Below are 20,627 nucleotides of genomic sequence, written 5' to 3'. Positions count from 1 at the left end.
GTGATCTGATCGGTGCACCTGCAGCTCAGTGGTGCTCAGCAGGAAGTCCGCCCACGTGCTTTATGCAAAGTTGTCTTATCTAGGAGATGCTAGAGGAGAGCCTGGTCTCCGATGGGGACACAGCTTATGCATGAGACACTCTCTCCCTGAGCCAAGGCCCCTACTTCCCTACAGGATCTTGGGTTTCCAGGTTTAAAGACTCCAACTCCATCTGGAACTCTGGAAAAGTCAAAATCTGCATTGAACTAAGAGCAGAGCTATAGGGGGAGGCCATGGAGGGGGCGCTTGAGCTGGGGCCTCTGCTGAGTTAGGAGCTTGGAGCTGCAGAGGCAGCTGGGACTGGGGGCAGAGTTCTGTACTGGGTGAGCAGTGTCCCCATGAACAGCTCCCAGAGGCAGGTGCATGGTATGATGTGCACGAACTTGGGAATGTCCTCCCAGGGGCTATGAGAGAGCACACCCCTCGGGGCAGGGGCAGAACTATTAGTGCCCTCCTCCCTGTGGCAGGGGAGCCTGCCTTGGGTGCTGCACTAGTGCCACATGCTGAGTGGCTTAAAGGACAGCCATTTACTATTGCACAGCTGTGGGGACCACAGCCAGAGATGAAGGTGGTGGCCGGGAAAGTTCCGTGTCAAGCCTCTCTCCTTGGCTTGCAGATGGCTGCCTTCTCCTTGTGTCTCTCTGCTTTGCTCTCCTTCTATGAATATCTCTGCCCAAATTTCCCCTTTTGATAGGGACGCTAGTCATACTGGATTAAGGGCCCACCCTATACCAGTGCGACTGCATCCTCACTTAACTGATTAATCTGCAATGACCCCGTGTCCAAGTAAGATCTTATTCTAAGGTGTCAGGGGTTACAGCTTCAACATGTGAATTGGGGTGGTGGGGGACACAATTCATCCCCTAATAAGTGGGCATTCATCAGCCAGGCAGCTGTTTGTCCACTTGTTCTCTTGGAAAGGCGGGGGTGGGCGGGCTGGTGGTGAAGAGCTGGGCTCTGAATGTGACCAGCTCTGCACTTTGCAGGCAGCTGTGGGTAACTCCCTGAACACGTGTGATTCCTCCTCTCCAGGCTGGCGATGACCAGAGTGCCTGCCCACAGGCGCTCAGAGAAAATGCTCAGCAAGCCCTGGGCTGTGTGCCTGCTGCACTCTCGGCTCCCCATAAATGGCAGCTTTATTCAGCAGATGCCCCTTAGCCATCTGCTGTGTGCCAGCTAGGGTGCCATTTAGAGGGAGCCGTGGAGGATGTTTAGGAACCTCTCAGAGCAGGGGACAGCATCTGCTCACAGGGGCCCTGGGTGGGTGGGGCACAGGCGTGCTTCCCCTGGGGGATGCTCAGATGAGGTCTTGGATCTGTGCAGCGGGGAGCCCTGGTGGAGCAGACGGCAAAACTCCAGAGCTCTCTTCCCGTCTCTTTGCTGGCAGGAAAACTCGGTGATCAGTACTGCTGCTGCTGCCTGCCTCTCACTTCTTGCCTTGCTCATCAAATATTTGTCTATAGTTCTCTTCCTACCTTACCTCTCGGCCACCTCCTCTTGCTCATCTTTTGGGACTCAATGCTGGTGCCACCTGTTCCAGGAGGCCTGCCTCTGGTGGCAGAGCTGGGCTAGGGCAGAGCTGGGCTAGCGTTCTGGCACTCTCCTGGTTAGGATGATCCACAGGTGTCCCAAGGCAGGAAAGCTGGCCTCATTTTGTTCTTTCTCCCTCAGGTGTTGTTTTGCTCCTGGCACCTGGAGGGTGCTCAGCAAACGTGCTGGTGTCTGTGTCAGCCCGGAGCACTCCTGCCCACCCCTCCCCAGCTCCGCTCCAGCTCACCTGGCAAAAGGGCACAAGGGCTCCATTGTGAGCCAGAGTGGGCAGAAATGGGGGTGATGTTCTGAAGGGTGGGCGGGGGCTGGAGCCCAGACAGATGGAACCCAGACAAAGCCCTCTTTAAGCAGGGATCATGGCAGCTGTGCTGTTGATGTCCTGATGCAGGAGCCCAGATATCAAAGGAAATAAATGCCCAGGGTGTCTTGAACTTGGCAGTGTCTGGAGGTTGAGTGAAGGTCTCGGGTGAGGAATATGGATTGGTGCCCCTCAGGCCACTGGCCCTGCCCATGGGAACAATGGCATTGAGGCGAGAACAGTGCAGCCAGTCAGGTTCCTGTTGTATCCCATGGGGACCCTTGCAGGGGAATTCAGAGGCAGGTTTTATCTTCAGCTGGGCCTGAAACTAGAGCAGGGTTCATGGGGCATGGGACAGGGACCAGATCCTGGAAGAGGCTTAGAGGGCATCAGGAGGTGGCCAGTGGCTGGGACAGGTGATCCTCGTAGCTGTGCAGGCCCAGACTCCCCACACTTGACTCTCTGTGGCCACTCAGCCTTTGCCCAGCTGGGAGGGGTCCTGAGCCAGGCCAGTTTACTTCCTTGGGCAGTGTCTCAGCACTCGGGGGCAAATCAGGTCAGGCCAGCGTGTACAGTGGGTACTGGGGCCTCACTAAGACCATGGTAACTACTGAGAGACAGGGGAAGAACCCCCTATTCCACTCTTCAAGGCCCCTATGAGGGCAGGGGAGGGGGAGTGGTTTAAGAGGGTGGGCAGGGTGTAAGCCTGGGATCCTGGCTCTGCCATGTCCTAGCAATGTGACTTTGTACTTTGATTTCCCCATCTGAGAATAATAATTTCCCCAGATCATTGCAGTTCAAGGGCTCAGGAGGTGAGCTACTGTTGTTATTCTTGGAGAGGAGGGGCTAGAAGTGAAGGCTGCCCACATCCTCCTTCCCTGCCTGCTTCCCTCCCACTAGAAGAGGAAGGGGCTGGTGATGTGCCCATGGTGGCTGAAGCCACCATCTGACACACTACCCCACACCCACAGCCTGGGGAGCAGCTTCCCCTCATTAGGAGGGAGCCCTACGGTGGCTGTTTTCCCCTGGGTGTCTGGAGTGAGCCAGGACCCTAGGGAGCCCAGGCACTCCTGGGCACAGAGCAGCACTTAGAGGTGCCAGCCCCCTCTCAAGGGGCTCCTGCCTGGTGCAGCAAGAGGGATGGGGACCCACTCTGATGGCTCTGGTCCAAAGGGCCTCATGCAGGTGCAGGGCCCATGGCATCCTGGTGAACTTCACGGGAGGGTCTGGTTGCTGCGCTCGATTTGATGGCAGAGTCATGAGTGCCAGGACAGGTGGCTTCCCATCCTCTGCCTCTTAACCTCCTGAACCAAGTTATACACTCAGTATGTGCCCAGCCTCATGACCGAGCACAGTACACATTGTCTCATGGGGTCTTCTGAGTAGACTGAGCTGCTGCTCCATTGCACAGAGGAGGAGAATGAGGTTTGGGCAGGTTAGGGCACTTGCGCCAGACACCTTCACCAAGAAGAGGCAGTGCAGGGATTCAGTGCCTGCCCGAGTCCCCTCTGCTGCCCTGCCCCCTCATCCTAAGTCCTTCAAATGCAAGCCTTCCTTTGTGTCTCTGGTTGTCTTCCTCATTTCTACAAGTCTGTGCTGACTCCATCCCCACCCCTACCCTAGACCAGGACCCCCAGCAAGGACCTACCGCCTTCCTGTGCATCTCTACATGGAGCCCAGGTGAAGCTCAGAGCACTGAGGATACCAGGGCGAGGGAGGGTAGAGTGGAGTGGACCCAGAGAAAAACATTTCCCAGAACACTTCCCTCCCGCATGGAGCAAAAGAAGAAGCTGGTCAGACCCCTTCTGTGTCTCAACATGCACATGTGTGTGCACATGTGCACACACACACACACACACACACAGTGAGCACAGCTGTGCAACCTATGGAGAGAAGAGCCCCAGCCAGGACTGGCCCATCGATGCCCCATCCCAGCTGCTAGCCCAGGGCCCCTCAGCTCCCCTTGCCACCTCCAGCTCAGACTCAAGGCTGCAGAGGGCCGCCAGCAGGGCAGGAGGCTCCTGGAGCCCCATGGTGGTTTCCACCCAGGTTCCTCCCCTTGCTGACACTGGATCTAGGGCAGGCTACTGTCCCATCTGCAAAAGGAAAGTAACACCCTTGGCCTTGCTGCGTGGCACTGTGGAAGGATTAAAGGGGACTGTGTATGTGAGTTCTTGAAACAGGTGCTGACATAAAGCAAACTCTCCGTTAATGCTGCTGCTTCCCCTCTGGTAGAGGCGCTTGGGTCACAGTGCTGCAGTTGGGGGCGGGGCCCAGATCTGGGGCTTTGGGCCCGCCTGACTATCCCTGTAGGGACAGTTGTGTGTTGTCAGGGAGGCTTCCCCTTTGGGCATCCAGGCCAGGCGTCCATACCTGATGCCTGGAACACTGAGGAGGGACAGGTGTGGGCCCAGGGCTCTGGCATCTGGTCCTTCCCATCCCTTGCCCACATCCTGAGGTGGGAGGGGTAAGGTCAGAGTCCAGATGGGCTTTGTTAACCCCGGAGGGTTGACCACACATGGCCCTAGGGATCCCAGGTAACTTTTCTCGGGGATCTTTGCAGATGGTAGTTCTCATGGACCCAATGGAGGACCCAGACGACATCCTGCGGGCACATCGCTCCCGGGAGAAGTCCTATCTGTTTGATGTGGCCTTTGACTTCACTGCCACCCAGGTGAGGGAGGGCTGGGGTGTACAGCTGGCCTCCTGCATGGACACACTTGGGTTGGCACTGAGACACCACCCCGTGTGGCACCATGGTTGGCCCCTATTGGATGAGCTGGATCAAGGAGCCTGGGGCCCATCTGGCACAGGGAGGGCAGATGGAGGATAACTGCAGGGAAGCTGACACCCCCCAGGGACCCCGTCTTGCCCATCTGTGTACACTTCTAGGAACAGACGTGATGCATCCTCAGGGCAGGGGGCCAGGATCCAGCCATGGGGGAAGGCATCTCAGGTGTCTTGGGCTCTCTTCCAGGGTGCCATCCCCCCACTGTGGGGTGTAAGTGGAGACATCCCCTCCCCCACTCCCTACCCCCACTTCTCTTAGGCTCCAGGGACAAAAACTCCTATGGGGGAATAGGAACTGCCAGTAAGTATCTGTGCTCTGCTCCACCCATGTCCTGGGCCCCCGACAGCTCTCCTCTTCTCTGCAGGAGATGGTGTATCAGGCCACCACAAAAAGCCTTATCGAAGGTGTCATCTCAGGCTACAATGCCACTGTCTTTGCCTATGGCCCCACAGGTGAGGGGAAACCCAGACCATGGGTGAGGACTGTAACACCCCTCCTGTCCCCTCAAGGGCCAAGCCCCAGGCCCTCCATCAGAGAATTGGTCTGGCTCCATCCAGGGCCCTCCAGCCCCAAAGACCCCATACACAGCCAGTGCTGCCCTGCTCCCCACTCCCATCACTGCCTGGCCATCTGGGAGGACCAGCCTTGGGAACAGACCCAGGTCTGCCAGGAGTACCTGCCCAGTAAGCCCTCACTTCTGGCTCCCACGCTGCTCACCCATGACCTTGTTCTGCCCTAGGCTGTGGGAAAACCTACACCATGCTGGGCACAGACCATGAGCCCGGCATCTATGTTCGCACCCTCAATGACCTTTTCCGTGCCATTGAGGAGACCAGCAATGACATGGAGTATGAGGTGTCCATGTCCTATCTGGAGGTAAGCCCCCACCCAGGCTCAGCCAAGAGGCCCACTGGGCGGGGCTGGGATGCTTAGCACTGCTGCTGTCCCACACACATATTATAAACCCCACTTAACAAAAGTCTCAGGCTCATCAGAGAGGCCAGGCAACTAGTCTGTGTCACACAGTAAGTGAGAGAGCAAATACTCAGACTCACAGCCACACTCTGCCCAGTGTGCCATGATCCAGAGCAGCCTTGCCAGGATGCACAGGACTCAGCCACCCTCCCAGATGGCTCACCACCTTGCCCATTCCTTGAAGCAGACCCAGTCTGCCCTGCCAGGCTCCCTTCAGGAACTCTGCGATGTGGGCACAGGTGAAAACTGTTCACATGTATACAGGCTGGACACTTTGGCTTCCCCACCCAGCCACAGCCTCCAGGTGCCCACCTGGCAGGGTGTGGGGAGCACGACAGAGGCCAGAAGAGGTGGGAGAGCTGCAGGCTGGACCCCATCTCCTGAAGGAACTGATAATCTCCTGGGCCACAGTGCAGAAAGGCAGCCAGGCGGAGCTGCCAGCAGCAGCCCTGCTGGCCTGGTGTTGGCTCAGCCAGCAAGACTCACTTTGTATGAGGAGCACCCCTGAAAGTAGCATGAGGGTTGCCTAGTAATAAATAGGGCCCTCTCCCGGCAGGGGAAGGGGGTTCTGGCATCAGTCTGGTCCCCAGCTCTGGCCAGTGCCCAGCCTGTCCACACAGGGAGTCCTGCTTGGTTCAGAAGCCTCCTGTAACCCTGGCTCTGACAGCTCGATATTCCCCATAGATGTTGGAGCCCATCCCTGGCCTCATAGGCAGGCAGGTGCCTTTTTTCAAGAGGAACCTGGGGCTCAGAAGGTGCAAACTGTGGTCCTCTTCATGCGTGGGAGGGAGGGAACCTGGCCCTGGCCTGGACCTGCCCTCACTGGTCCCATCAGATCTACAACGAGATGATCCGGGACCTGCTGAACCCTGCCCTGGGGTACCTGGAGCTGAGGGAGGATGCCAAAGGGGTGATCCAGGTGGCCGGAATCACCGAGGTCTCCACCATCAATGCTAAAGAGGTAAGTTCTGTGCCTCCAGGCAGGCCATGGAGGGGCTGAGCCTGGAGCCAGAGAGCTGCTGCCTACTAGGCTGAGGCTGGGGCTGGGGCAGAGAATCCTGCGTAGTGGTACCTGCCACCATGCTGACCCTGGGAGAGTGACCAGGCAGCACATCCCCTCTGTTTACACAGACACCTGACCTCAGACTGCTGAGGCCACTCCCCAGACCCCTCAGCCTATAGAGCCCACCACCACCTGCCCTTTCAGGCAGGGCCCTCCCTGCCTATCCCTGGGGGTTCCTTCTTTCTGTCGAGGCATCTCTATGGGTTCTCAGGAGCTGCCTCTCCTCCCTCCCGCCCAGATCATGCAGCTGCTGATGAAGGGAAACCGGCAGAGGACCCAGGAGCCCACAGCTGCCAACCAGACGTCCTCACGCTCCCACGCAGTGCTGCAGGTGGCCGTTCGCCAGCGCAGCCGGGTCAAAGACGTCCTGCAGGAGGTGCGGCAGGGCCGCCTGTTCATGATAGACCTGGCCGGCTCCGAGCGTGCCTCCCAGGTGAGGCTGGGTCCTGGGGGGTGGAGGACAGAGGGCAGGAACAATGCCCTCCCTCGACAATCACATCAGTCAAGGAGCAGAGAAGGTCCCTGTCATCCTTTTCTGGCAACTCTTTGTCCTCCACTCCTAGCATCCCCCCAACTTGCCCAGCAGTACCACCCAGCAGGTGTGGGCTCAGGCTCCCTCCTGCCGGCAGACCTGGCAGTTTTATGGTCATGTGAGCAAGGAGGCTGGGTGATGTCACTGTGGTTAGCACAAATGCAAGGCAAAGGACAGCACCAGAGAGAATTAACAACCTTTCGTGTTTGAACTTGTGAAGCTGGGCTGGAACAGAGCAGAGTCCATGAAACTTATCCTTCTCTTCCAGGAAAGCCCAGAGGGCTTCCTGAAAGGGGCACTGGGGGAGTGGCCTGGGAGGAGAGAGGGCGTGCCCTCCAGCTACTGGAGCCAGCTGGCCTCAGCATTGCCAGCCTGGGCAGAGTGGACCACAACCTCTCTCCAGTGTCATTCCCAGTGCTTCGAAATAGGCCATGCTGTGGTGCCTGCTGTGGGGGACAGACATCAGCCCTCCGTGATGCTGGAGGGGGCAGGACAAGGCCCTCTTGCAAGTCCTTGCTACACTTCAGGGTCCCGAGGGAGAGGAAGGAGTTTCTAGCCCAGGATCACCAGGGCGTTTGGGGCGGGGGCAAGAGAGCGGCTGGGGCAAAACTCAGACTCTTGTACTCTAGAGCCATAGTTATGCCCTCTACTCGCCTCCCAGACACAGAACCGTGGGCAGCGCATGAAGGAGGGAGCCCACATCAACCGTTCCCTGCTAGCCCTGGGCAACTGCATCAATGCGCTCAGCGACAAGGCCAGCAACAAATATGTCAACTACCGAGACAGCAAGCTCACTCGGCTCCTGAAGGTACCAGCTGCAGCAGGGGCCAGAGGCTGAGTTCCAGGGGTGGGCTGCCAGACTCAACAGGTAAAAAGACAGACACCCAGCTAAGTCTAAATGCCAAATACACAACAAAATTCATTTTAGTATAAGTATGTCCCGTGTAATATTTAGGATATACTTATGCTACAGAAGTTATTCCTTGTTTATCTGAAATCCAAATTCAGCTGGGTGTCCTGTATTTTATCTGGCCACCCTAACTAAAGGGCAGGTAGCAAGGAGGGAAAGAAGCTGAACTGAGACCCCTCCCCTACCCTGCCCATGGCAAAGAGGTAACTTTCTTGAGAGCTCGGCTAGTAAGTGCTGGATGTGGGATCCAAACCGGTCTCCCTGGTCTAATATCACAGCCACCATTTACTGCCATCAGCCACTGTCATTACTGCACCCACAAGCAGGGCAGGTGGGGATCGCAAAGCCACTGCCATTTACAAGGTGAGGAAGCTGAGGATTAGAGGTGAAGGTACTGCTTAAGGTGACACAGGTGGCCATTACTGGGGCCGGGGACTTGCTCTATATCACTTTGTGTGAGTTTGTATGTGGGAGAGAGAAAACCCACACATGCCGCAGAGGGCATCTCAGACAGCCTGACGGGGAAGGCCTGGGGAGGTTCCTGGCTGACCTCAGCGCCCTTTCTCCCCATCCAGGACTCCCTGGGGGGGAACAGCCGCACTGTGATGATTGCTCACATCAGTCCAGCGAGCAGCGCCTTCGAGGAGTCCCGGAACACCCTGACCTATGCTGGCCGGGCCAAGAACATTAAGACCAGGGTGAGGGCCCCTGGTCTGTCCCCCAGACCACACCTTCCTGAATCAGTATTCAGGCTATTGGGCCGATCTCTGCCCCCACCCCACCCCATACTCTCTGGCACCAGCCACTGCTGCACTGGCCTCACTCCTCAGCCCAATGTGACCTATGTCCTCCCTGTACCTGCTTGTCTGCCCAGAAGCCCATAGCTCCCTAGGGTCTTGTCTTCTGTTGCAGGTCTGTGTCCCCCCTTCACCTCTGTCCTCTCCTTCTTCCCTTCTTCAGATGCTCCTTCAGACCTTTGGGTTGTCAAAGCATCTCACTCTGATAGTCTTCTTAAGAGGCAACCTTGGCTGCGCACTCACTCGGAGCCTTTCAATTATCTCATTTGTTATCTCTTTATATCTCATTTGATCCTCCAAACCAGGCAGGTGTTATCACTGCCCCCATGGTACAGTTTAGGACAATGAGGCTAAAGGAGGTTGAGTGACTCCCCATCTGGCCAGTGCTGAGATGGGCCTGGGTCTGCTTGGTTTCCAAGTCCTTACCTCTCTATAAACATGTTGGAACCCTGCCATTTACTCAGAATCTGTCTCAACCTGTTTGCATGCAGAGGGCTGGAAATGGACAAGGGTAAGGTAGCATGCACTGAACACTCTTCCAACATTTCAAATTTTCAGCCTGTGTCCTGATGCTTTAAGTTTTATTCCTACACTCAAGGAGCTTAATGGGAAAGAGGAGACATATTTTTGACATAGTTCATTGATAGTTCAGAATATTGTCAATAGCAGGTGCTGAGACAGGTCAGGGAATGGGATGGTAGGCTAGGCTGGTGGGATCCACTGGAGTTCTTTGGGGACAGTAAGGAGGACTTGAAGGATAGGACGACATTCCAGAAGGGTGGGAGCAGGAAAAGAGAAGCTCTAAAGCCGTGGGTCGCGACCCCTTTGTAACAATGAAAATACATCCTGCCTATCAGATATTTACATTATGATTCATAACAGTAGCAAAATTATAGTTATGGAGTAGCAACGAAAATAATTTTATGGTTGGGGGTCATCACAACATGAGGAACTGTATTAAAGGGTCATGGCATTAGGAGGCATTAGGAAGGTTGAGAACCACTGCTCTAAAGGCAGAGAGAGCATAATGTCTGGCATGGGCGTGGAGAGAGCAGGATGGTCCCCAGCAGAGCAGATATGTGGGAGCAATAAGTCAAAAGAAAATTGAAGCGGTAGTGGAGGCCCTTCTCCTCCAAGTGAAGGAATTAGGCAGTAGGGAGCCACTGATGGTTGCTAAGCAGGAGAAGCAGCATTTTAAGAGTGTGTATCTAGCAGCAACATGGAGGTGTGATAGGAGGCTGTGGAGTTGGAGGCCAGGAGGCCACTACTGTCATCCAGAAAGGCGGGGGAAGAATGAAAGGCCAGCCTCAGTTGGTATAAGGAAGAAGACTGGGTGCCTGGGGTGTCCATCCCCCCATGGCCCATCCCACGTTCCCACAGGTGAAGCAGAACCTGCTCAACGTCTCCTACCACATTGCCCAGTACACCAGCATCATCTCTGACCTGCGGGGCGAGATCCAGCGGCTCAAGTGCAAGATCGAGGAACAGGCTGGGCGGGGCCAGGCCCGGGGTCGGCTGGCACGGGGAGACATACGCCACATCCAAGGTGTGCAGCCCATCTCCGACAGCCCACTGCCTCTCATGTTCCTCTGGGCTCAAACTGTGCTGGATTCAGATCCAAACTTAGGCTTTTTCTGGCTGAGTGGCCTTGGGCTAGGCATGCACCTTCTCTGAGCCTTCAACTGTGAAAAGGGATAGTGATCTCTGGTTGGGAAACCTGCCATGAAGAGTAGTGGGCTCAGATTGTGAGAGGCAAGTGGGTCACTCTGGGTGCTGCACAGAGGGCCAAGAGGCCTTGCTATCACCACCAAGAGCTTCTGTTCCCTTGGAGACTTTTGTGTGAAGGGATCATGGCGAAACCTGCCCTTTTCCCTTGGTTAAGGTTCACTGAAAGATCAGCTCACAATTGTGGTAGATTAATAAGAGAAATGTTTATTTCCAAATACCATGCACACGGGTGGGGGGGATCACAAGAATGATTGCCTGAAGTCTCAGTGATGGTCAGAGACTTTTATAGGTGTCTTTTGGAAGGGAGGGGGGAGAGTATGGAAAGTATACAAGCAGCAAATGGTTGCTAGGCGGATGTGTGTAGATGGGTGGAAACAGACTGATCTGTAGATTAACCTGAGACAGATCTAGTGCTTCAAATGACCCTGAGGCCAGGTCTATTATCTTGTAATAGAAAGTCTGCTTATCATGTAATAAGCAGCCCCTAATGATTCTCAGTCAGGTTCCTTAGGTTTTATGTAGATAGAGGAAAGGCCTCTTTCAATGCTCCCTGATTATGAATGGCCTTTAATCCAAAATAGTCTTTATATCAAGGAATCATATATTGGGGCAAATTTCCTTAGCTCCTTCACATGTTTGCTGTGATAGTTTCCCAATAGATGGCAGGAAAGTTTCCAAGTTGGCACAAAGGTGCTGGAAGGGCTAGCCGAGGCCCAGTTCACACAGAGGAGCTGGGAGTCACCTTTGGGCAGTGGCCTAAACACCCGATGTGAGCGTGGATTATGGGAGGAGACAGTCAGCTAGGACATCTTCTTGGAGGAAGTGGCTGGACAGGAAATGGGAGCAGAAAGTGGCAGGAAAGAGAGGAGAGTGGCCTGAACCTGCCCCCCCCCACTGACTCTCCCACATTCACGCCCTGGGTAGCCGAGGTCCAACTGCACAGTGGGCAGGGTGAACAGGCCGACATGGGACAGCTTCGGGAGCAGCTCATCAACGCGTTCCAGGAGCAGATGGACGTGCGGAAGCGCCTGCTGGAGCTGGAGAACCATGCCATGGAGGTCCAGATCGACACCTCCCGCCATCTGCTCACCATTGCTGGGTAAGCATCCCCTGCTTGAGGACCCTCTAGTTCCCACCCTGGTCCCAGGAGAGAGAAGCAGAGGTTGTGAACCCTGTCCCCTGCCCTCCTGGCCTGAATCACATGTTTTTCTGGGTGGGGCTGCGGCAGCTGGGAGCATGAAAAGTCACGCCGGGCCCTCAAATGGCGGGAGGAGCAGCGGAAGGAATCCTACACCAAGGATGACAGCGAGAAGGACTCTGACACAGGCGAGGATCAACCAGATGTCCTGGAGCCGCCAGAGGTGGCCGCAGCCCGGGAGAGCATTGCAGCCCTGGTGGGCGAGCAGAAGAACCTTCGTAAGCAGAAGGTGTGTGGGATTTGGGGGGCAGGGACAGTGGGTTTGAGAGGTGGGGCAGAGGGACTAGGGGCTAGGGGAGCAGTGGTATCTGGGTGCTCTAGCCACAAATCCTGTGTGACCTCTCTGTGCCTCACATTTCCCATCTGTAAAATGGGAGCAGTCAAGGTGCAGCCTTCCTGGGTTTGTTGGGTGTGTCCTTGGCACATACCAAGAATTCAGGGAACGGCAGTGTTGTGATTTGAGTTTTTTCAGATGACAAATCTCTGCCTTCTGTTCTTGGGCATATCCAAAACTTCAGAGTATGGTGAGCCTTGAGGGCTCGGATAGGCTGGGGTTGAGCAGTTGTCCAGAGGGCTGGTTCCAGGAGCAGGTTGTGGTCAGCCAGTGAGACAGTGGGCACAGAAGGGCCAACTTGGAGCAGCCCGTGGTTGCACAGCCCAAGATGGATCTTAGAGGTTTGGCCTGGCTTAGAGCTCCCAGCTGGATCGATGCTGAGTCCAGGGGCCAGAGAGGCGAGGACTGGGGCCCTTCACCAGGGCCTGGTGGTCACCCGGTGCCCCCTGCAGCTGGCACTGGAGCAGCGCTGCCGGGAGCTGCGCATGCGGGGCCGGCGCCTGGAGGAGACGCTGCCTCGGCGTGTCGGCTCTGAGGAGCAGCGCGAGGTGCTCAGCCTGCTGTGCCGCGTGCACGAGCTCGAGGTGGAGAACACCGAGATGCAGTCACACGCGCTGCTCCGCAACGGCGCGCTCCGCCACCGCCGCGAGGCGGTGCGCCGCCTGGAACAGCATCGCAGCCTCTGCGACGAGATCATCCAGGGCCAGCGGCAGGTCATCGACGGTAGGGCCCGCGCCCCACGCGTCCGAGCCACCTGCGGAGGGCCCCGGGCACGCGCTGAGCCCTACCCCTCCCCTGGCAGACTACAACCTGGCGGTCCCGCAACATCTGGAGGAGCTTTACGAAGCGTACCTGCGGGAGCTGGAGGAGGGCAGCCTGGAGCGGGCCACCATCATGGACCGTGTAGCCTCCAGGGCCCTGCAGGTGGGCACCTGGGCCTGGGCACTTGTGCCAAGGGAGGGACCAGTGCCCAAGACAATGGCAGCACCCCAGGGAGGGGATTTCCTTCCCTTCTTACCTCCCCCAAAGCCTTGCCATGCCTGAGTGAGATCACCATCCTGGGCATTCCTCTCTGGCACTTGTCCCCACATAGGGTCCGAGAACCGGGGTTGGTCAAATGGCTCCAGATACCCTCCCAGGAGACCAGGCCATCAGGCAATGCCACTAGCAGCCCACAGCTTACCCTTGGGGACACAAGCCCACTGTCCTTCTGGGACCTCCAGCCCCTGTTACGGGTCTGTCCCTCCGTCCCTGTGCTGTTACCTGGTCCAGGACTAGTTCTGACTGTCTCCCCCATCCCCCCACCCCCAGGACAGCTCTTTGCCCAAAATTACCGTGGGAGGAGCCACACTGACCCCAGATTCTGACCCGGAGAGTGTGAAGATGCTGAGCTCTGACACTCAGCACGTCCAGAGCAGCGCCCTCCCCACCCTCAGCACAGAGAGGTGAGACCAGTGACCACCTGCTCCAGCCCCCATGCTGTGCTCTGTCCTAGGGAGGCCAACCCAGATCAGGCCTAAATGGGGAAGAGAGAGCCAGAATGAAAGGGAGGAGATGACATCGTCTGGAGCCAGGACTCCTGGGTTCTCTCTTCCTTCACACCACCAGCTTCTCCCTTGGGGTTGGGGGTGGGACTTCAGTGAGACCAGCCTGGCCAACAGCCACCCATCCTCCTCTGCCAGCCTCAGTGAAGTCCACCGTGTGTTCAAGGCCAGTCCCAGAGCCTGGCAGATGAAGAGCTCCTCTGTGCCCACCCCACCTTCCATCCAGATTGGCAGCCTGGTGAGCCAGGAGGTGAGCTCAGAGCACCCACTAGCCCTGAGAGTTCCCCTGCTGGGGGTGGGGGCACAGGGGTGGACACACAGCCATCAGAATGGAGCCTTTCCTAAATGGCTGCCACCCCTGAGGCCCCACTGACTCTGCTGAGTGTGGCATGGGATCCCCACTAAGTTCAAGGGCAGGGGCTCCCTCCTCCCAACCTCTTCACCCCGCAGGTCCCCACTCAGGACAGCCTAGGCAGCCGGATCAACTCTTCCCCCGACAGTAGCGAGAATCTGTCGGAGATCCCCTTATCCCACAAAGGTGTGTGTGACCCTGCCCACCCCCTACCCCGACCTGTCCTCTCCTAAACTGCTCAGATCTCCCAGCCCCAAGGCCCTCGTGCCCTCTGCACTGCCAAGTGCACCTATGCATTGGGTGCTGCCTATTCTACAGAGGCCCTAGTGTCCCCAGAGGATTAGCCACTTGCTCAAGGACACACGGAGAGCTGTGAACACAATCAGAAATTGGGAGAACACAAGGCACTTAGAATCATGCCCTCGAATTGTAATAGTAGATGCCAACTGAATTCCTACCTCCTGGATGCTGCAGGTTAAGTCTATTATCTCCATTAACTCTTGAAATAGCCCTATGGGGTTGGTTTTGCCATCTCTTGTTTACAGATGGAAGTGAGGCTCAGAAAGGTGTCCCAAGTTTCTTACATGGCAAGACTGGAGGTGCTGGCATTGAAACCCAAGCAGTCTGCCTCCTTCCCATTTCTGCTATGGCAGAGGAGGTTGCTGGGAGGAGGCTTTGATCCAGGATTGGGTGCCCTCTGTGTTCCCCTGCAGAGAGGAAGGAGATCCTGACCAGCACCAAGTGCATCTCAGTGAAGGCTGCCCGGAGGCGCTCCCGGGCCCTGGGCACTGAAGGGCGCCACCTGCTGGCGGCCGCGACAGAGCGCAGCAGCCTGTCCCTGCAGTCTCTGAGTGAAGCTGATGACGTGCAGCCACCCGGCCAGTTGGCCTGCAAACGGCCGCCCAGCCCGACGTTGCAGCACGCTGCCAGCGAGGACAACCTCTCCAGCAGCACTGGCGAGGCCCTGCCCTTGGCAGTGGAGCATCGAGGTGACGGCCCAGGGTCCTGGCTGCATGGCCAGAAGAAAAATCCAAGCAAGAAAAGGGAGGAGTCCCTGGAAGCCAAGAGGAGGAAACGGAGGTCCCGGTCCTTCGAGGTCACAGGGCAAGGGGTGAGGCGAGGAGCCAGAGGTGGGGTATCTGGGCTTCTTTGGATGGGGGATAAGGCTGGATTCCTCCTGGAGCCCCTGGGCACCTTCAGCCTGCACCACAAAGCCTCTGTCCTCAGGCTGGCGTTGTTGCGGGGACAGATCCTGGTAGCAGATCTCTGCCTTACCTCACTGTTCAACCAACACAGCTCTCCTGCCCCAAGACACACCTCCTGGGGACCACAGGACACTCCCGTCCTGTGGACCACAGGATGCGCCCGTCACCTGGAACTCGGCATCCAGGAAAGGTCACGCTGCCTTTGGCCAAGGTCAAACTCCCTCCAAGTCAGAACACAGGTCAGTACCAACAAGGGAGGGCTGCCCCTTGCTATGGGACTTGGGGTTGCTATGGGCATCTTGGGGTTGAGCCTCCAGGAAGTTTGAGGCCACTGGGTGATTAGAGATGATGGAGAAGCATTCCTAAATCAGTAATCCTGGCCCTGCCCCTGTTGCAGGCCCTGGGGACACCTCACCCCTTGCTGTTCACCCTAACCCAGCTGGAATTTCCCGACGGGCTACTCGTGGGCCCCGCTTGCCCCACGGCACAAGCACCCATGGCAAAGATGGACGCTTCCGGCATAAATGAGGGGCTTTGCCTGGGACTGGCTCTCTTGCTGCCCAAGACTAAATGGGGTGTAGCAGGGAATGGGACATGGAGGCTGGGCAGATGGGGATGACCTGGGAGTGGGAGCTCAGGGTCTCAAAAGGCCAGGGCTCCTGCGATCCAGGAATTGCAGGGGTGTCTTCCCAACCCATCCAAAATTTCAGTGCCACCTGGGAAGGGAGGTGAAGCCAGGGAGATGCCTCCAGAATGGCTGGGCTCCTTGGCCTCCCAGCTCTGGACAGAATGCTGTTGCCAAAACCCTGCACAGACCTGTGGCCAGTCTTGGCCTTGGAATTCTGGGAGAGGAGCTGTTCTTGAGATGAGGCCACTGGCCCACCTCTACAGCAAGGGCATCCTGGATGGTTGGGGAGGGGCCAACAGGCATTTCTAATATTATGGTTAGGGGTGGGGGAGGGAATCTGGATCCGATTTTGTTACTTGGTAGTGGCTTTTCCCCTCTTGTTTTTAACAGTAAAATCCCATTTGGGTCTTGATGGTTCTGTTGGAAACTAGACCTTGTCTGGAATGTGGAGTGGCCATGACTGATTAAGATTCCACCGACTCCTTTCCCTTCCATGCCTGCTCCCCCCACAGACCATCTCCCCTTGGCTAGCTGTATAGCACCAGCCTTCAGACCCCTGGGGAAAGGGTTTTTCTAGACCTTGAGTCCATGCCCCCATCCCACCATCCTTCACACCTCCCCAGACCCCCTCCTAGGGAGCAAATGGGGAGTTAGGGTGGCCCAGAGTACAGAGAACCTCACAGTCCAGATAAGGTGGTTACCCACTGGAGGTCGGGAATCAGAAATTGCCCAGTCAGGTCCCTCAGTTTCAAGGAGAGAAATTTCCTGCAAGGGATACTGGGGTGCCCTGGGCTTCTTAGGCTGGCCAGGTCTCTGGCCATTCGGGTATTCTTTTTTTTTTTTTTTTGAGATGGAGCCTCAAGCTATCCCCCTGGGTAGAGTGCCATGGCATCACGCTCACAGCAACCTCCAACTCCTGGGCTCAAGCGAGTCTCCTGTCTCAGCCTCCCAAGTAGCTGGGACTACAGGTGCCCGCCACAACGCCTGGCCATTTTTTGGTTGCAGCCATCATTGTTGTTTGGCGGGCCCGGGCTGGGGATTCGAACCCGACACCTTGGGTGTATGTGGCTGGCGCCTTAGCCGCATGAGCCACAGGCGCCAAGCCCATTCGGGTATTCTTACCTGTCCTGTGCTGCGACTAGGTGGGACTCTCAAGAAAAAGCTCAATGAAGGGCACTGGGACCGCAGGCTTGTGGGACTCTGGGCACTTTACACCCAGGGACTGGTAGTTCAAGCATCCCCTCACCTCTGTAAGCATCGGTTTATTCTAGACCAAGAACATAGTGTTCCATGTAAGGGCAGCTGAGAAACAAGGCATCTGGTTTACTACCCATCTCCGGATTCCACCCAGCCCCAAGGTTGTCAGTGTCTGGCCACTCCCTGAGGGCTGAGCTTGTAGCCACCTGCGCCTTGCCTTCCCGGACCCCTGGGACTTTCCAGGCCTCTATTTCCCAATCCAGGGCTACTTGGGGGTCCGGATGAGAGTGTGGTAGACCGGCTTGATGATGAGGTGCAGGTGCAGGGCGTTCTCCACCAGGTACTCCGAGTTGCGCCGCTGCAGGTCGGCGTGCACCAGGAAGTCGCCAGCCTCTTCGCTGCTCTGGTGGAAGCTGTAGGCGTGGCGGACGAGCAGGCGGCCCTGCTGGCGCGCCCCCACAAGCACCGTCTTCTGGAAGCTCACGCCTGCCGCGTCGCCGCCGCTGCTGGCCGGTGTAACCACCAGCCGCGGCCGGCCGTCTTCAGGGCGCGCGGCGGGCAGCGCGGTGCCCGCAGCGTCCGCATAGACGGGTCGCAGGCTGACAGGCAGCCAGCGCGGTGAGAAGAGCACGTTCCACGTGACCCGGCGGCCCGCATCGTGGCCGCTCGGGCCCAGCTGCGTCTGGAAGCTGGTGCTGCGGTCGTCGCGGGCTGGGTTATTGATGACCCACGGGGCGCCCCAGGCAGGCGCGAGGTAGTTGCGGGGCAGGAAGGCGCTGCCGTTGACGTCGAAGAACTTGGCGTAGTGCAGCGGCGAGGCGGCGTGGAACTGGTAGGCCTGCAGCAGCAGATCGGCCACCGCCTGGCCGTAGCGCGCCAGGGCGTCCGAGCGCGCCTGCAGCTGAAACAGCTGGGCCGGCGGGATCATTGGGTAGCGAATGGCGCGCAGGGCGCGCTCGGCCACGGCGAGGGGCGGCCGCGCGCGGCCCAGCCAGGCTTCCAGCGCGTGGAACAGCTCCAGCTCGTCCTGCAGCACCAGGTCCGAGCGCTGCAGCAGCTGCGCTAGCAGCTCGGGGCTCACGGCGCCCCACTCAGCGCTGGCCGCCACAGCTGACAGGTTCCAGGCCAGGAACTGTAAGCAGCTCTCTCGCAGGACCTCGTCCCCGGTGCTCACAGCGTAGTGATACCAGCCCACAGCCGGGCCCGCGCCGCCCGCCAGGTGCGCGCGCATGTAGTCGGCCACTCCGCGCTGCAGGGAGGCCACGCCATACTTGGTGGCCAGCCTGTGTAGGGGGATGGCCTGAGCCAGCAGCACGGTCAGCTCGCCACAGTACAGGTACCTGAGGAGAGGTGATGCTGAGTCAGAGCCGGGTCCCGCGGTTCCCACACAGAGCTGCTTTTTCTGAGTCCACAGAGGACCTGGCCTCCCAGCTTTGGGATCAGAATGGATTCTGAGGCTTCCTGTCTTTTCCTTACGAGAGCTCACTCAGGCCATTCCTACTTCACAGCCCCTTCCTTCCCTTGCTGGAGGGAATGGCGAGCCTCTAGACAGTGCACAATGCTAGGCTGGAGCAAAACAGAGGTGGCTTCTACCGCTGTGAGGTTTCCTGTCTCGGGTTTCCTGTCTCGTTCAGTTCCGGGTCCTACCACCTGTTTGCCACAATTCTGGACAAGTATTTTATCTTCCATGAACCTTGGGCTAACCATCTAGGAAATGGGGAGTAGCACCCATCCCTCAGGGTTACTGTGACAATCAAGAACACTGAAGTAGATGGTCACCAGTTTCTCTCCTCCCACCCCTCCCCTTTTTGTTCTGCAGCTCACCTTTCTCCCTGCGTCTGTCTCCTCTGCTCCGCTGGTCATCACTGGCTGTCTCTTGCTGTCATCTCATCTGCCTCTGTGCCCCTGCTCACCCCACCAACACACAGCACCCCACTTGGCTCTGTGGGAGTGCCCTAACATCCACAACTCCCCTCTCTATTTCATATTTGCCTCTGGGAATAAAAGATTGAATTTCCTAGGCTCTGTAGGTGTGGCCACGTGCCTAACTTGTAGTCAATGAGATGTCACTGGAGCACGGTAGAGGATTTAGGGGAAGGCTGGTTAAATGCAACTGACTCACGGTAACAGGAAGACCCTTTCTGCCCATCTGTTTTATTCTCCTTGTTGTCTGGACCTTAGAAGTGATGTCTGGAATTTTACAACTGTCTTATCTAAGGTATTAGAACAGGGTTAGTTTCTTAGACTATAGTGTGAATGGTGCCCTGTGCAGCATACTGGCAGGAAGCAGGAAGGTGGAGGAGAGAGCTGGCTAACTTCATCAGCTCCCTAGCCTGTGGTCCCAAACCTGGCTGGACAGCAAAACCACATCGAAGCTTTACAATAGAAAATGATGGCTGGTCCCCATCCTACACTTGAAACTGATGATCAAGGGTGGGACCCAGGAATCTGTAGCTCTCCTGACCAGGTTTGGAAACAGCTCTGAGAGGGTTAACAGAGCTGAGGAGTGACATCAAAACTACACAGAGCACACAGGGAAAGGCAAGAAGCTGCGCCACAATGCACAAGAGGGAAGTGGGAAAAGAGATGCAGGAGGCAATGCCACCCCAGTGACATCTGGGGATGGATGCAATGACCTTTAAGGGCCTTGCTTCCACAACCCTGTGGGTGAAGGAGCCAGGCCATGAAGAAGGGATTAAAGCCTCCCCCAGTCCTCCTCCTCCCCACCTGATGAACTTGTCGAAGACAGCGGCACAGTCCCGGGGCTCCTGCAGGACCACTTCACTCTGGTTACTCAGCAGGTCCCTGAACAGCTCGCTGTGCAGCCCCAGCAACAGGCGGTGGGCGTGGAAGACCCGCACCTCATCAGTGCCTGCAGCCTGCACCCGCAGCACCACATCACTGGCATTGCCGCGACGCAGCAGCTCCTGCAGGCGTTGGAGCAGCACCTGGGAGTGGTTGATGGAGGTGCCTGCGGCCTCACCACTGACATCAGCTCTTTGGGCTGCAGTGGGAAGGAACAGAGCACAGCCTCAGTCTAGGGGTGCAGAGGGATCAGCTGGAGACACATGCGCATGGGTGTGAGCAGAGGGTGCCCATGAGCACTACAGACCCTAAAAGGATGCTCTTAGAAGGGGTAGATTTCACGCAGGGAGAGTTCATGAAACAGGGTTGGGACAACATTCCCATAACCGGTCTCCACCATGCCAGAACCTCAGGAAAGGCTTAAGGAAATTCTTGGTCCCTGCCCCCTCAGCTCCTGAAGAATTGTCCACCTGACCCCTCAGAGTTGCCACAAGTGGTGCCTTCACTAGCAGATATTCACCTCCTATGTGCCAGTCGTTCTTGAACTTGGAATATGGCAGTGGGCAAAATAATCCTAGTTCTTGGCTCGGCGCCTGTGGCTCAAGTGGCTAAGGTGCCAGCCACATACACCTAAGGTGGCAGATTCGAATCCAGCCCAGGCCCGCCAAACAACGATGGCT

General features: G+C 57.1%; 2 protein-coding genes across 2 annotated transcripts in view; one reads left to right on the top strand and one right to left on the bottom strand.

Annotated features, from left to right (window-relative positions):
• KIF19 (kinesin family member 19) overlaps positions 1 to 16,308 on the top strand; it is a 23,935-nt gene extending 7,627 nt beyond the window's left edge. Inside the window, exons 3-20 of the mRNA XM_003786604.3 lie at positions 4,452 to 4,562; positions 5,044 to 5,131; positions 5,419 to 5,555; positions 6,490 to 6,615; positions 6,956 to 7,150; positions 7,911 to 8,057; positions 8,735 to 8,857; positions 10,337 to 10,502; positions 11,609 to 11,783; positions 11,913 to 12,111; positions 12,669 to 12,939; positions 13,019 to 13,140; positions 13,528 to 13,661; positions 13,905 to 14,010; positions 14,211 to 14,298; positions 14,826 to 15,223; positions 15,409 to 15,556; positions 15,715 to 16,308. Coding sequence (XP_003786652.1) covers positions 4,452 to 4,562; positions 5,044 to 5,131; positions 5,419 to 5,555; positions 6,490 to 6,615; positions 6,956 to 7,150; positions 7,911 to 8,057; positions 8,735 to 8,857; positions 10,337 to 10,502; positions 11,609 to 11,783; positions 11,913 to 12,111; positions 12,669 to 12,939; positions 13,019 to 13,140; positions 13,528 to 13,661; positions 13,905 to 14,010; positions 14,211 to 14,298; positions 14,826 to 15,223; positions 15,409 to 15,556; positions 15,715 to 15,845 — 2,865 coding nt within the window. The 3' untranslated portion in view covers positions 15,846 to 16,308. The remainder of the gene's footprint in view (positions 1 to 4,451; positions 4,563 to 5,043; positions 5,132 to 5,418; positions 5,556 to 6,489; positions 6,616 to 6,955; positions 7,151 to 7,910; positions 8,058 to 8,734; positions 8,858 to 10,336; positions 10,503 to 11,608; positions 11,784 to 11,912; positions 12,112 to 12,668; positions 12,940 to 13,018; positions 13,141 to 13,527; positions 13,662 to 13,904; positions 14,011 to 14,210; positions 14,299 to 14,825; positions 15,224 to 15,408; positions 15,557 to 15,714) is intronic.
• Positions 16,309 to 17,189: 881 nt separating this feature from the next.
• Positions 17,190 to 20,627, bottom strand: part of BTBD17 (BTB domain containing 17) — a 4,717-nt gene continuing 1,279 nt past the window's right edge. The window contains exons 2-3 of the mRNA XM_003786160.2: positions 19,870 to 20,146; positions 17,190 to 18,482 (exon numbers count right to left, since the gene is read on the bottom strand). Coding sequence (XP_003786208.1) covers positions 17,408 to 18,482; positions 19,870 to 20,146 — 1,352 coding nt within the window. The 3' untranslated portion in view covers positions 17,190 to 17,407. The remainder of the gene's footprint in view (positions 18,483 to 19,869; positions 20,147 to 20,627) is intronic.

This window comes from Otolemur garnettii, unplaced genomic scaffold (genome assembly GCF_000181295.1).
Source record: "Otolemur garnettii isolate 467f Iridium unplaced genomic scaffold, OtoGar3 scaffold00018, whole genome shotgun sequence".
In the NCBI taxonomy this organism is placed as follows: Eukaryota; Metazoa; Chordata; class Mammalia; order Primates; family Galagidae; genus Otolemur; species Otolemur garnettii.
The sequence above is the reverse complement of the archived record's forward strand: the minus strand, read 5'-3'. Positions and strand labels throughout refer to the sequence as shown.